Source organism: Branchiostoma lanceolatum, chromosome 1 (genome assembly GCF_035083965.1).
Source record: "Branchiostoma lanceolatum isolate klBraLanc5 chromosome 1, klBraLanc5.hap2, whole genome shotgun sequence".
Taxonomy (NCBI): Eukaryota; Metazoa; Chordata; class Leptocardii; order Amphioxiformes; family Branchiostomatidae; genus Branchiostoma; species Branchiostoma lanceolatum.
This window is the reverse complement of record NC_089722.1, coordinates 28,798,354-28,814,714: the sequence shown is the minus strand read 5'-3', so window position 1 is coordinate 28,814,714 and position 16,361 is coordinate 28,798,354. Positions and strand designations below refer to the sequence as shown.

The following is a 16,361-nucleotide window of genomic DNA, read 5'->3' as shown; positions in this document are numbered from 1 at the left end:
CTCATTTTCCCCATAGAGGGCCCCATTTCTGGGTGTCAAGCATCTAAAAGGTAATGTTTGACACATCATAGGAGTGTTCTGCTTGAAGTATGCTGAGAGACGTTTTCGAATTTGTCAAATTTGATTAGTTGCGGCTCGTCAGCTGTGCGTGTGAAATGTAGTGTTGTTGTTTCCTGTAGCAGCTGTTTGAAGCTGATTACAAATTCTCAAGTGGAAACGGGAAGCAAAGATAGATGTTTATGTTTAGTTTGAAGCACGCTAGCAGCAATTACTGATATCTTGTAATCACTCATGGAAAATCAGTTTTGAACAGTGCTTTAGATCATATATCAAATTGTCTCATGGGGGGGAACAATAACAAATCTGTACTATGATGGAGGAACGTCATGTGCAGTCAATGATATGGATCAGCATTTCCCTAATCTGTATTCTTTCCAAAGAGTTTGCAATGACATCCCAAAAATTCTCAATGAGACATGAAGACTCAAATATAGCACCTGCACGATATGCACTGCATGCTAGCGACATTTATTGCCGATGTGACTTGCGTGACTACATGCATTTACGACCCTGTATCAATCAAAAGAAAAATGACATTCTTTGGCTCCAGTGTACTCTTTATGTCACCCCTCCCTATGATTGACAGTTGGAGAGATGATATATTGTGGAGAGTTTAAATTGCCAGAATCTGAAACACTTCGTAAATGAATCTGCTTTGCTCAGATTAAAGAAACACAAAACTGAGTAGGTTCCTGTATGGTTTGACAGTACTCTACTTTTATTAAGTGGGCTTGAAGGATTTTAAAGTGCCCCAGCATTCTGAGTAGAGCCAATTCGATACAGTAATCTAGTCAGTAAGTCTTTCTAATTTTAGATATAATCCCAAAAAGTCTGGAGCTCAAGTTGTGTATGCAAGGATGTTGACCTTGCTTGTCATGAATTTGAATGAGTCTGCTGTGTTATGTATTCATGACACGTAAATCATTCAAGAGCAAATGAGAAGGTATGAATTTTTAATTGAAATAGAGATATTTATCACATCGGAAATTGAATGTTGGATGGCGCCTAAGTGTGTGTCGTATTTGTCAATTGTTTAGGCCTATAGTTGAATTTGCATAATTTAGGGAAGAGGGAACTTTGAAGGATAATGTATCCCTAGTGAGTAATAATTGCTACTTCAAATTGCTATTGTTTCTTCCTGTCTGCAATAAGCTTTGGTTATAGTATTGTATTACATGTCTGAGAGACAGAACATACAAAATGTATCTGCAATGAGATGAAAGCATAGCAGGAAGAGGAAACAAGATAGTCTGCTGTCCATAGTGCTGAATCTTGTGTTGTGCCGTAAAAAGTAAATTTTTAATTACTGCTCTATGTGAAAACATTTGTAAATGTTCATACATAGCAGCCAAGTCCTATCAGCTATTCAATCATCTCAACAGAGTTCTGTAGTCTGTATGCGTATGAAAGTTTTAATGACATATTGTTAAACTGAACATGTATGCTCGCAATTTGTAACTCTTACATTTCTCTAGGAATTTCGTACAACTCCTAACTCTGATTCCAAGGTGCATAGTTTTCACTAGACAATGTGTCTACTTTGATTGTGTTACTTGAACTCATAAATCATCTAGGTACGCCAGCGTTTGGGACAGATATGTGGGCATTAAGGTATCCATCAATCATATACGTTGGTAGCTAGCTGGCTAGAATTTCAATGTCTTGTATCTCTACCTAGGAACGGCACTGAAGCAGTAGATCGGTGTATCATGTTTTCTGTGCCTATGATAAGCAGTAAAGTTGAGGTAGTTTAGGATGAGCCTAAGGATATAATAGATCATTGCTTTCTTTCATCCTTTCAAGTCAGAAGTCTGCTACAGAATGATATTTTGCTGTTAAGGGGCATAAGCATCAAGCCAGTAAACCAGGGCTGTCTCCAGGACCTGTCTCCGTCCTGGGAAGGAAATTTGCTCGTTAAGATGGACACAAATTTCACCCCATTCGTTAAAAAAATTGGAGGTTCATGACATGAAATTGATGAAAATGTATATTTGTAAGCTTAAAATGACAGTGACAAGACAACAAAAAGTAACAACATGGACTCACAAACAATGAGTGGAACAGAAAAACATTTTAAAGCTGGAGAGAGCACTGCAGTGGACCCACCCAGAATCATCATGCTTGGAAGCATTTTCATTTCATTGGGCAGCTTTGGCAGGATAGATCTTTTGACATGAGTCTTTGCCCTCGCCAACAGTTTTACTACCACAATGCAGGACAATTCCCAGGGTACCAATTCCTTTAACGACGCTTCTCTCCCCTTTTGTTTACCCCATCCTCTTTTCCATTTTAAACTCATGCAATTCACAGAATTTGCTCTGCCAAATCAGCCAGAAAATTTTCAGGGTCCCATACTGTGTGCATCGATCGCCGGCCACCCGTCTAGGTATTGATTTTAGACCTGGATCTAATTCCCGCTCCAATGCTGGAGGGCGTTGTGTCATGTGGGGTGCCTGTGGTGATCTTTTAAGGACAACCAGATGCTTAGATTCCCAGTTAATGTAAACCTAGTCTTAACCCATTCCTTTTAACCTCATGAAATTGTCAAATATCATAAGTGCAAACATATTCTTCATAACATGGTTGACTATGATCAATATGCAGGCAAGGGCTCCACAAACCTTTTGCTACTTGATGTTCTAACTGCAAAAAAGATATACATTCTGTATGTAACCGTTGCATGCATAAGAACTGATGTGATACATATACAGAATCATACATAGTTCCTCTGCTTACCTACCACCTCCAGAGAAGTACATTATCTTGTATCCTGCTGCCGAAAACTTTTTCTTAATCTATGCCCCATCAATACCTATCTTTTAGAGGGAATTAGAACCATTGGCAAGTCAGAGTGGCTTTCTTTGGTTCCATCCAAGTCAGGGGCTGCTCAGACCCATTATACTAAAAGCAAAGTGGTGTTTCATACCACGGGGTACGGCGTGATAATGATCAGACAGGCAATACTGGCGAGAGGAGAAAGTTGGCGGAAGCAATTTTTGTCTGGCTTCAGGGCTCTGCTGCTGCATGTTGTACACTTCACATGGATGTCTGACAGTCAAGGGAAAAAGCTTATCTCAGTTTTAATGAATTTTCCCTAAATTACAGTCGTTTGCTGAAACTCCTATCGGGACCTATTGTCAGACATGTTTTACAGAATTGACGTGAAATACTTAAAAGCTATTTCATAAAGCATTTGCTTGTTATCAGTTATAAGGTAAAGGGTACGAATATAACTACTCACAAGTAGAATAGATACGAAAGTTTCTGGTACCCTACTACAGCAGCAGTTGAGTAAAAGATTTGCTGTAATTGCATCTATTTGTTTGACAAGAATGCCTGTAATCAATAAATTAAGACGTATTGATCAACACTCCTGGCTGCAGGACAAGTGGGGTTTCTTGATTGTTACAAATTTCCAATTAACAAATCACCTTTATGATGGAAAAAGACTGATGAAGGTTTAGACTAAGACTCCATGGTAAAGTCTTAATGCATGTTTTTATGAAATCAAGCTTGTTCCTGGCTAAGTCGATGCCCTGCAAACTTAGATAATACATTGACATTGCTTTCTGCTGTGAGACTTTGAAGAGTAGTTTCTGCAATGAAGTCTTTTCCCCTTCCCTGAGTTCTGTCAGATGTCCTCAGCTAACAGTGTTTATAGATCTTTGGTTGCACATCTTTCGCAGTTCCAGGAAAGATGACTTCTAGAGGCGCCGATAATGTGGTAGACTCCCTGATTGAATTGCCAGTCCCAATGGCATGGTGTCCAATGTAATATCTGAATGTTTCAGATGCCTGCCTTTTCACACAAGTTATTTCTAATCAGGCGTCAAGAACACCATCCTTAGACAGTACGCATCAGCATTGATCTTTTTATTCTGCTTCAACGGGCCATTCTGTGCAGTAGGGAGGGCAATAATGAGAGCAACGCTCTTGACATTGAGTATATCAAGTGCATTTAATGGCCTCCGTTAGACTTTCTTACGTCAAAACCTCTTAATACCAATAGTGTTTGTTCTTATCACATTTATCCAGTTGTCAAACAAACTACCTACAAACGGCTCCTCGTGACTGTCCTCTAGATGGTAGTGCTTTCCCAGCAGAAATAATACTACATCATTGTCAAAAGTTTTAATGACTGTTTGAGTGATGTTAGGCAACTGTTGGAATAAAAGTTTGTTGGAGAAGTCGTGCTCTAGCATCATGATCAGAAATGGCTTGCTTTAATAGACAGTCATTAGACACTAGACAGGATCATATGACACATGCAGATGGTATGGCAGGCAGACAACATGCAATTAGAACGGGCAATTTAATGGAGATGTCACGATTTTTCCTGGAACTGCCAAAGATGTGTAACTTTAGATCCACAAAAACTCAGTACATCTGGCAGAAGCCAGTGAAAGGTAATGCTTTATCACAGAAACTGTCTCACATTCAAAGCACCCCGGCAGCCAGAAATTTCAAGGTATTCCATGTGATATTCTGTTGTACGTCAACGAGGCTTATGTTCATGTGTCTTCATTGATCTACAACATACATGTACACCTTGCAGGCTAAACAGAATTGTCATCCAGAAATCATGATGCAAGCTAAGTCAGAGTCACAATTGTGATTTAGTGCTCAAAAGTACATGTAGGCATGTATAAACCAGACATTTCAATACCTCGTAACCTTTTATGTTGATGTCCCAAAGGTCTGCTCCCTTTTATTGTAAATTTGCTGTTAGTACACATATTCTACGGGCAAGAGCTGTTTGTGAAGCCCATGTTTATCTTTATAGCCAAAGCCTGACAGCTCCATCCTAAGAGAAGATCAACATGAATTTTTATGCGGCATCATGTTGAAGATATTTCTTCCTGTGTTGTTGGTCTGATATGACTCGTGTGTGTGTGTGCAGCATACTGATACCTGACATGCTACAGGGTTAACACCTACAGTTATGGGAAAGGGATCCGGTAATGGCTCTGAATAAAAATTTTATCCTGCGTCAATGGATGATAGATGTCGGGGCAACCTTTGAGCGGTGTTACGGACATCTTGAGTACTCGAGTGACGCAGACCCACGATATAAACACTTCTTTACGACCAGGTTGGATCCACGGAAGAACACTAGAATAGTAATAAGTAGTTGCCTGTCGTTGATATTGCCCTTAGGTGTCAAGTTTTACGAATGAAAGTGTACTTTACCCTTAGCATTTTACCTTGTACGTGGAAACCCCTTACGAGCATTGATATACAGTGACTATATATTAGACAAATGATGGATTAGAATATGAGAGAACTATATTCTGGAACGTGCACGTAATACTAAACATCATGACATTGTGTGTATAGAGGAATTCAGTGCCAACAGCTGTGTTGGTCAGTTGTGGCATGACCACTCCAGCTGGTTTATATTCCAGCTGGGAAATCTTCGTCGTATTCCCTGATGTTTCCAAAGTGATTCCATTTGACAAGGTTCGGTTGTCATTCCAAATTTGCTGGGATTATCCTATCAGGCATTTAATGAAGATCAATACTGGGAGAGTTATGGGCTCTTACTCAATCACACCGGGAGTGATCCCATCTCGAAATGTGCCTGGGAGGCTGGGCCAAGTTTAGCCTTTGGTTCATGAACTTCTTCCGAAATGTTCTGTCGAGCTACGATTTTCGAACAGCAAGAGAAGAGTAAATGGAGCAGTGCAGGTATCATGATCTAACTGAAAGGGTTGCTACATGACTTGATATTTATGTTGTTCACATATCTTCCTTTTCTTTCTTTTCCTTCCCCGTCTCTAAAAGAAAAAATTCTATGCAGTATTCTATGCAGTATGACAGAAACGTTTGTCTCATTTTCATCTGAGTGTGTAGGATTAACATGTTCACTGCAGTTTGAAAGGTGTGGTTTTATTCACAGTTGACAGTGCATGAAGCTACCGATCTGTTGACGTCTTTACCTTTTTCAGCAGAGATTAGAAACTTTGTGCTTTTCCGGATGTGAAGCTCTTGATTAGTGAGCTACTGCTGTACATGAAGAGATTGTAATCTCGTACAAAGTCTTCCTGGCTCTAAAGTACAGGTGTAAACATTGTGATATTGAATGTCATCCGTCTTTCCTCGAAGATTGTGGGAATCCTGCTTGTCAGCGGGGCTGACTAAGTGGTGGGAGGAGACAAGATAAGGGCCCGTGGAAGATGTAATCTGGCTGTGTACGAAGGCATGATATGTATCCTACGTAGGCTTGGCTACAAGGAGATTTGGAGTTCCGGTGATTGTTCATGACAAGGAAGCCTATTACTAGTCATGTACTATATAATCTTCAAAGAACCACCCTATCAACATGAAACGACCAATTTCCAAGAAAGGCAACTGTACGGCAAGAAGTCTTCAATCTGTAGTTGCCATTTTGGCAATTAACGTTCTTTTGTACAGGTGCATTCTGGTTCCCTGTATTTAAGTGTCCTGTCAACTATTCATCGTGGAAGGAGAGGGATGGGCTCCACCTTCCAATACCGTGCCCCAGACACTGAGACACTGTGGGTAACAACCCACTGCCCTTACGGCCTCACAAAAGGCTATGGGACCTTTACCTTTTACCGACTATTCATGACATCGATATATACAATCATGCATTTTAGCACCTACAACTCACTACAAGTCACTCCTTTTTACTGGTTGTATTCTTCACCAAAACATGGATCATTCCATGTACAAACTGTACATTTCCATGCCCCAAGATACACACAAGCACACCATGTCTGACCAGGCAATATACACTGTAATTGTGATAAAACATAAAACTGGAAAAGGTGCTGACTGTATGTATGTATGTACTACTATGTATGTATGTATGTATGCCCTCGGCTGTCTTTCTTGTAAAGAAGAGGAAGTAGAAAAGGGGAATGGTTGTACATAAAATTATGTATGAGACGTAAACAACAGGAAACGGAAAAAAATCCGGTGATGATTTATGACGAGCACAGACTGCATGGGGTTTGTGAGAGAGCTAATCAAGAAAAAGTATAGGGACATCTTTCCTCACACACTAGTGGCAGGTGGTGTGTCTGCAAAACCTGTTATCTTCTTTCATGGTAAAGGGAAGCACAAGAGGTATTAGAAGGGGGATTTGTCTCTTTTATAGTATCAACTGTTTGTCTTACCATAATTTAGACATTACTGATCTGTACACAGCAAGCAGCTCAGCTCATATTATTCACTAGATTACATATTGGAGAAAATAGCCCCATATCTATATTAACTGTAAATGCAGAAATCTTCGCGGTGGTTTAAAATTTATGTTCACGGTTTTCACGGTAAGCTCTTTGCAGCGATCTTAAAACCACTGAAACATTTTTCGCCAGTGTTTCTGTGGCGCTACTATTGTCAATGCGAAGTCGATTTTCTCCCTACTGCGAAATTAAAACCACGCAAACTTAAATGCAAAATACAGTTATGATTTTGAAAGACAGATAATTGAACCTAATCGCTAGTTTCCTTATACATGTAAGAGCTAACTGGGTGTTGAAGACAACCTTGCATGACATGGTTGCTTTTTTACATGACCCAAATACATGTAGACTGGTGCTGTTGGTGTTCTTGAAACACGAATGCCATATCCTCTTAGAACTGCTTTTGACTTTGGGAGAGAACTAAAAAAAGGAACATGAAGTACATCTCAGCTGACATCAGTGGTGACATGTACAATGTACATTGTACATGTATAAGGGCCATTTCTATGCTACTCAGGCGAATGACCCAGCTACATGTAGAGAAAAGACTTATATAATAAGTAACATAACTAGTACTTTCAACAGGTTTTTTGTGGTCTAATATATAATCAGTATCTATACCATGCAGAGACTTTTCATGATATTTTCCTTCGCTTTTTGGTTGTAATTTCTCTAACAATGAAAGCATTCTGCTGTGTTTACAAGATAAGTGCTTCCAAGATGTTAGTGTTGCTCCTATGTTTGATGTGTGTGTTTGTTGTAGGAAAACTGATGAAGCTTCTCAGACAATTTGGCTCCTAGTCTTACATCAATGTATAAACATGATGTTGCAGTTTATTCATTTTGCATCTTTAGAGGTGAAGGTTTAGGTACACTTACATGTAGTATCCTACATTCAAATCAAGTACAATAATTATGTTTACATTTCTCAATATGATAGATTAAGTTTTATAGTGACTGATGTTACTATCATTTTATGATCACCTTTGTTGTGTTGGAACTTGAATTATTCAGCTCAGTGTGATTGGATTCATTCATGCATGTTATTCAAAATTCTTCCACTTTCTAGCTGACTCAGTCCCAGACCAATTTGCACATGAGGAAAAAATACTCCTGCCTGGGCTGTAAGACATAATAATATTCCAAGTCATCAACGGTTTGACTTGAAATGTTCGGTCAAAGAGTTTTCAAAGAGTGTCTTTTATTGCAGTCCATCTACAAAACTGTCATGTCTTTGTATTCTAAAAGATCGAAGTCTCTGATGACATTGCTATAATTTCATTTACAACCTTGCTCATACTCATAGCTACATGTATCTCCTATTATTCCAAGAACAGGCAGCATTAGAATCAATCTGACAGGTGTAACTCTGTATTTTCTATCTAAAAAAAAAGCTACAGAGGAATGTGATCCCACAGGTGTCGCCCACGTGTAACCTACATGTAGTCTTGTTAATCTGATGAAGCACAGGATATTGTTCGTCACGACCAAAGACCAAAATAAACAGTTTATGTAAGCTGCTTTTCCTGGGAGGAAAAGAGTACTCGGAACTGGGGGTGTGCACACTTGTATATTGTATTAGTTTGTACATAATCTTCACAATATTAGAGCAGCTTCCAAAACTATGTGCTGAAACCAAGAAAAGTCTCCTTCTATAGAAAAGCAATTTATTTCAATACTATATATATCTCAAATTAGATACTGCTCTAACAAGTCTAAGTTTTGACATGCAGCTGCACCCATTGAGTTATCTTCTATTGAACATTTTCATCTCCTGTACTCTGAAATTGTTAGTGACATCATGTTCAGCAATAAATTTGGATTATTCACAGCCTTTGCAATAAAAAAGCACCTAACCATGGATACAATCTTGTACAAGGTTGAAACAATCAGCACAGGTGAGGCTACGTATTCTCTGCCCTCCTCTGTAATCACCCTTAGGCTTGTACAAAATGCACTTTGTCCTTGATAGAACTGGTCCCAAAGCAGACATGTCCCTCATGTTGTGATAAAACATAATCCCTTTTGCTGTACCTGGGAGTTCTGGACCTTGGCATTATGCAGTCTTGTTCCTTTGTTCTTGGATAAGTGGTACAATTGTAGTGAGGCAGGTGTTTCTTATGTCCTTGATAGAACTGGTCCCAAAGCAGAAATGTCCCTCATGTTGTGATCAAATGTAAGCCTTTCAGCTGTACCTGGTGGTCCTGGTAGTCCTGGACCTTGGCATTGTGCAGTCTTGTCTTGTTCCTTTGTTCTTGGATAAGTGGCACAATTGTAGTGAGGCAGGTGTTTCTATCCTCATTATATATTCCTTACTACCCCACCCAACAACAAGCAGCCAGCTGAAAATACACAAACAGCTTAATAATATATTAGATGTATTATTCACATTGCCTGACTTTCCTTTGTTCAGCTATTCTTTGTGTCAAAGTCTGTTGGGGTTCAAGTAGCTTTTTCAATGGATCAGAACAGCAAAGAGCTGATGAGATGAATTGATACAGGTGGGCTTTGCTCTTTTTCAAAAACTCATACCTTCAGTTGAAACCATTTCTTTACCAAGGTCGTCAAAACCTACCTAAGAAATTTTAACACCAAGTTTCCTTTTTTTTGTGTGTCATTATTTGTCAGTTTTTGTGGTGCCACTTTGACAGGTTTAGATTGAATTCAAAGCTTTTGTCTAGTTTTCTGGAGGACTAAAAAGATGTATCTGTGAAAAGGAAAATTGAAAATGCCCCCGCCTTTGTCCACTTTTGTGGTCGGTGACAGATGCAGCAGGCGTCATTGAACAAATAGCACAGATCTGATCTGTTCAGTCGTCATATTCCCCCAGGGGACTGGGGTTGATGTCATGCAAATGAGCCCAGGGGAACAAAGCATCTGGCACGCTTACAGGGTGGTTGAATATTCAGCGTTCCTTTGAAAAGGAAAGGGCTTTTTCTCCGTTCTTCTGATTTCCCGCGCTATTGTGTGACCATGTATTCTTGTGTGTAGTTAAACTGCAGTGACTGAATTTTCTACAAGTCACCAGCGGTATCGCCTCTGTTTCTAACTCGCATGCGCTCGTCAGATCTCGTTGTCAAGATAGTCAACACCCCCTCAGATCATAAGTGGACTCTTCCAACGTCAGGTGGCACTGTATTGGTTAACGGACCATTCGGCCCCCACACAATGTGCCAGTCTGAATAACGCCGGTCCTCCCACAGGCCAGAGGTAGCAGGTGTGTGGGGTGCAGTGTGCTTTCAGTTCCGGCCTTACAGCCACCGGCATTGCCAAGGATTTCCTCCTCTCAGAGATCAATACACGCTTCCTTACAGCAGTGTTATTGGCTGATTGGTTCTCAGTGTCGGCTGTTGAAGATTGTGCTGGCTGTGTCCGTGCGTGTAGGAACTGTGGTACAACAGTCATAGAAGAGGATCGTGTGTAAAGGTTTATCTCCTTTGTTCCCGAGCGAGTGGGCGGTTGTGGACATAAAGCAGTCTCCGATAGATTGCAGTCGACTTGAGAAAGATCAGAGAAGATCGGCCAAGATGATGCCATGTTGCTGAGAAATGATGTGTCTGCGGACAAGGTTGTAAGAGTCGGTTCTACATTCATTGTGGGTGCACCACTCTTCAGGTGCCACAGTGTCTAGCAGTCTCGGTGACTTTCACATCCGAAAGCCTTATTGATAATTTGTTCTAAACCAAGATGGCAGAAACGGACAAACTGTTGTTTGAGAAATTCTGGAAAGGGACATTCAAAGCGGTGGTGGCCCCAAGGCATAGCCAGCCGTTCATGGCAGCCCTCAAAGGTGGGAACAACAACAACAATGAGGAGGAGGAGGAGACAGGAACAAAGTAAGCCCTGTTCTGTGTGGGAATTACGCAGGTGTACATCCCTGTTCAAGGATATTTTCTTTCATTGTTTTTGTTTTTTCTCTTTGCATTACGTTTGCTGCATATTTTGTGTTGATTTCTTATTGAATGTCCATTTGAGGGAGATATTTTTAAAAGGCATATTTTGTCTTGTACTATAACCTATAAGCATACTCTTCTATCTTTACTGTTTTTGATTTCTAAAGTCAAAACATGGAATGTAGATGTGCTATTTACGACCCATAATATAAACAGCTTTTGAGGCAAGCTATATGTACAATACTTACCAACAACAACATGGCCACCTTGTTAATATTTATCATAGATGTTGTTTATTCATTTTATATAGAAACTGACCTATTTGTATGTTTAGAGTCTCATACCAATTCTTGCTTTTTACAAATACATGTACCAAACTCTGATAAACTTTGAACAAAACAAATATTAGATTAAAAAAACATTGAGATAAGATATCAGTGACAAGATATAAGAAACACATGTAGCTGCTTGTAAACATTTATATCTCTTTACAGTTTTCATATCTGGGATACCACTAATTCTTAAGTCTTACAATGACAGCAAGAATAGGTTATGGGAAGTCCTCCACTTGGACAGTTGTTGCTTGGTTGCCTCACGGAAACAAAGATGGCAGCCAGGCAATTTTGGAATATCATCTTCTGACTAGAAGCATTTCCAATCCAGTTTAATCAATAATGTATGAGGTGGCCTTTGTGGGAGGGGCCCAATTGTGGTACAGGGATGGACAGCCATACAGATCCCTCAACAGCATCTCTTTTGTGTTACATTTTGGTCTTCCAATCTAAAACATCATCTGCCATTCATGTTTGTAAAAAGAAAGAAAAGAAAAATGTGTATGATTATACACGCAGTTAAAGATGAGGTCTACGTGTATACCCCACAGGCTACATGTATTTAAACTGACATGACATATCTGTCCTGTGTGCATGTTGTATAAGTCAGGCTCTAATTATAAAGTGCCTGAATTTTCCCTCGTATACAAAAAGTTAGCTCTGTGGGAAAAATCCCCAAGTGGAAATTTATCTCCGACAACACATGTCCACACGAGCAAACATAACCTCAAGCACTGGGCCATAAAGTGGTACTAATTATCATCCGTTGGTTTTTCTACCTCCCCATGGTGTCGTAAGCACTGCGTCATTACTGATGTTGTAATTCCGAGTATTCATGAAGGGAGGCAGATAAAATTTTGATGAATGGCGGGCAGAGATGGGACCTAGCTGGATTACAATCAGGCGCTGGCCTCCTAACAGTGGGATGACGTCATTTGTTATTCGGACCACCCTATCTGAGCCATTAGCCATTAGAGTCTTGCCCCAGTGATGTCTTTGTCGTGTCGTAAATTGCTTCTTCATGCGAGGAGGCAATAACGGTGGTGGCAGGAGAATTGGCATTTGAAGAACAATATGCATGGGTGGTAGTTGAGTGGCATTCCCCTCAAGTTGATTGGATTGTTTGTTGCCTTCAGTAGAGACGTAATTGCAAGACCTGTCTGTCCCAACCCTTCTGCATTCTGACTTGGCTCGGCCAGAATTGATTTTTGAAGTGTGGACTTACTGGAAAAAATGAGGGGATGTATGAAATTTGATTTCAGAATCTTTGTCCCCAGTTCTATGTACAATGTATTTTCATAGCTTCCTATCTTAACCACTGGCCTGTTAAGATTCCAAGCGTTTTATTTATTATCCAGTGAATTTGTATTCTGATGCAGATTTGGCTGAGTTTCATAATGCTCCATAACGGAAATGCTTACTAGCCATATAACTGTGTAGGAGGTTGAAATAAAGACCCCAAAATAGTCATATATTCTCATATACAAGTGACTGTCATGGAACATGACATACTTTATTTGTGTCCTTCAGCAACCCAGCGGCTCTTGGCACATGAAAAATTAAGTATCATTTAAAGCCATTTGCTGTTTCGTTGACTAAACTACTGATCATACTATTGTACATGCACTGTATCAATGGGTGGGGATCTGTTGAGGGGAAATTCTACACTTAGTCTAGGAGAGAGGTGAAAAATAGTTTCACAGAATTGGAAAACGTACAGTAAGGTTAAAAAGATGTCCTGAAGTAGCCGTTTGGCTAGAATGAAATTAATGCCAAAAATCATTGATGACAACAAATGAAATTCGCTGCATGACTAGTGTGTACTGTGATGTCACCGTCATGAGAAATGGCTGCCCTGAAGGATTGAAGTGCTGATTTAGAGACGTGATGAGAGCAAAGCTGTTCCCAGGCAGGCATGCAGTAAACCATGACTGCAGGCGAGGAGATAAGGATGGGTACATGCATTTGGGCTGCTTTACATGCCTCAGAGGAAGCTGCTTGATTTGAATCAGACTTTCTCTTCTGCAGCTTCCTTGCATTCATTTTACAAACGTATTCCAGTGCAGAAATTGGACAGGGCAAGGCCAACACAATCTTCTTGCAAGAAGGAAGAAAAAAATTCAAAACATCAAATAGTAAATATTCCAAATGACAGTTACTCAAGCAACTGGATTAAATTTAGAAACAGACGTTTCAGACAGCATCTGCTGTCTTTTGTCAGTGACTAAAAAGACTTTGGATGTCTAACCTCCATCAACGAATAATGAATATTATCAACTTGAAGGAGGTTTGATTTTAACCTCCTTGATATTATAATTACAACTTGAAATCTGTTTTTTCTCTCCAGACATTTCAAACAAAATATCTTATACATGCATGTGCTGTGTAAAAACATCTCTCTGACTGAGTATCATGTACATGTATAAGGCCATGAATTTTAAACAGCTGAGGATCTCTTCTTGGTCATGATGCCTGCAGCATTTGCTCAATATGTATTTGTGAAAATGCATCACCAATATCTGACCTTGACTTCAAGCCCGTTTGTCTTCATTTTGGAAAGAGTTTTTCCGATATCCTATTTTGCAAGGTGATTTGTTTTCTATCATGGTACAGGGTACAGCCCTCATGAAATGCCAGAATCTGTTAACTTGAACAAGAAAACAATGGAAACATTGGAATAATTAAACAATAAAAATGGTAGCCTCAATTTATGGCACACAGTATCACATGGTCACTTGTAAGTTGTATGCTCTTCGTCAGGTGCTTTTTCTGTAAGCCAACATTTTTTCTACGGAAATGCGAACCCAAGCACATGTATACCTACATGTATGATGCAGTGCTACCATTAATCAGACTTTTTATGTTTGCATACATCTTTGCATTGTAATTATTATATTTATATTAGTAGCTTGAATATTTTCGTCCTGCTCCACTGTCTCTCTGTTCTCATTGAATCAAGCTTGAGATACATAGTTTGTATCATACTCAGGCCGCGATAACCTTCGATATGGTTGTTCGGAACAGTCCGTACTTTATGGTATGGCCTGGGCTTCCCTTGTTCAATTTGAACGATTCAAACTTGCTTCGAGTGTGCCAGTTGTGTTGAAAATTTTAATACCGGATTCGGACGTTGGGCAATCCGACTTGCAGTCGGGCTGTCACCTCGGGCGATACGGAATACTCTGTGTTGTATTCTGTTGTATATACTTCATATTTTGTCCCTAAGCATACAATGTCAATGTATCTTCCTACTTCTGTCCTCTGGCAGATTGTAAGTCTGCGCACCAATGAGCAAGTTCGAGAAGTGTCATTCATTTCCCATCAGTTCACGTCTCAAAACATTAATCACCTAAACTATGATGTCAATCATGACCTAACGACCATGACAGCAATCAGTTCTAGATGACCCTGTGTGCCCTTGAACATTTCAGCAGCTTCTGTTCTACAGTAATTGCTTTGTAGTGATACACTGTACTTTTATGGCGGTATGATAGGCTATGTAAGTGTGCTGTAACAAGACATGCCATAAATAAGTCATAAGACAGGTTGTAAACTTTGTTTTGCTTTGCTTGATAATTTTATCTGCTTTTTACAGGTATTTGTGGCAAAACCCAAATACTGAGGTCTCTGCAATGTGTCAAATCTTGCAAAATACTAGCATGTCAATTTTTTAATTGCAAATGCCTGGGACCTCCTTTGTCAGAGAAATACTTTGTGAAGAGCATCAATGATTGCTACCACACAAACTTGTTTGCAAACTTTAAGTTTCATTGAAAAGAAACTACTTTTAGGATTTCCAATATTCAGGAAAAGATGTGTGCTGCCTGGTAATTTACAATGTAGTTGTTGAGCTGTGAAGTACAGACCCAGCAAATTGCCACAATCTTGAGGCGTTATTGGAGTGCTAAGCTTTCCCCTCTACTCCCTAAGCTTTTCAGGACCCGCGTCTCCACCGAAAATTTCCATTTCTTTACACAGGCATCCTTATGTATTGCCAGATTGTAGTACTGTCGTAGCTCTTTCCCCTGAAATTGCATGGCATTTCAATCGTAACCAATGAATTCTTTAATCAGTTAGTGCGCTCTTCTAACTGTATTACCGTCTTTGCTGTTCGACTGAAAGTGGAAGGGGTGGGTTAGTGACGCACATTGAATTCCGTCCAACTCTATTGAAGTCTGTCAGAAGTAGAAAGAAATGCATCAATCGTTGACTCATGATTGCCATCTGCAGCTTTGAATCAATCTCAAGTCCACAAAGTGCTGTTGGCACTGTAGAGACGTGGATGAAGTCAATCTTGAACTTCGAGGTAGAATGCCAAGTACATTGAAAAAAGTTTTGCAGTGCTTGCTGAATCTAGTAATTTTCTGAGATTATATAGATTTCACGTGACTCTGATACCAGAGGCAAATGACACTGTTTGGGGCCAAGACAAAGGTTTTATCTCTTTTTCAGAACTGTTAATCTCCTTAGCACACATGTCCCTGGAGTCGTTTGCCTTTACAAATTTATGAAATGAAATCAGCAAATAGTCTCAAAATTAATTACTGGTACAACGGTTATAGAAGTGATCTAGCGATTTTATCATTGATTTTTATCAAGGTCATCTACGAATGCAGGGTTGATTTTTAGTCTCCTGATCACTGCAGTCCCCACAAACCCAGGCTAATGGTTTCTGATCTAATTAGTGGACACAAATTGCATCAGCTTGTCCATACGTTAAGAATGTCTACTCTGCCATCTTAAGTGCTTTTACATGTATATGTAAGGTCTTGTCTCTCGATAGCCAATGGTCAGCATTTTTTAGACCTTTACAGATCCGATTTGTAATTTTAATCTACCACGAGTACTGCACTCTTCATACTTCC

General features: G+C 39.7%; 1 protein-coding gene across 5 annotated transcripts in view; it reads left to right on the top strand.

Moving 5' to 3' along the window:
• Nucleotides 1-16,361, top strand: part of LOC136447078 (serine/arginine repetitive matrix protein 2-like) — a 119,980-nt gene that overhangs the window by 76,859 nt on the left and 26,760 nt on the right. The window contains exon 1 of one of the 5 annotated variants that reach the window (XM_066445781.1): nucleotides 10,449-11,107. The exons of the other annotated variants lie outside the window; for them this stretch is intronic. Coding sequence (XP_066301878.1) covers nucleotides 10,959-11,107 — 149 coding nt within the window. The 5' untranslated portion in view covers nucleotides 10,449-10,958. Of the gene's footprint in view, nucleotides 1-10,448; nucleotides 11,108-16,361 lie in introns of those variants that run through there. 5 annotated transcript variants of the gene reach the window in all.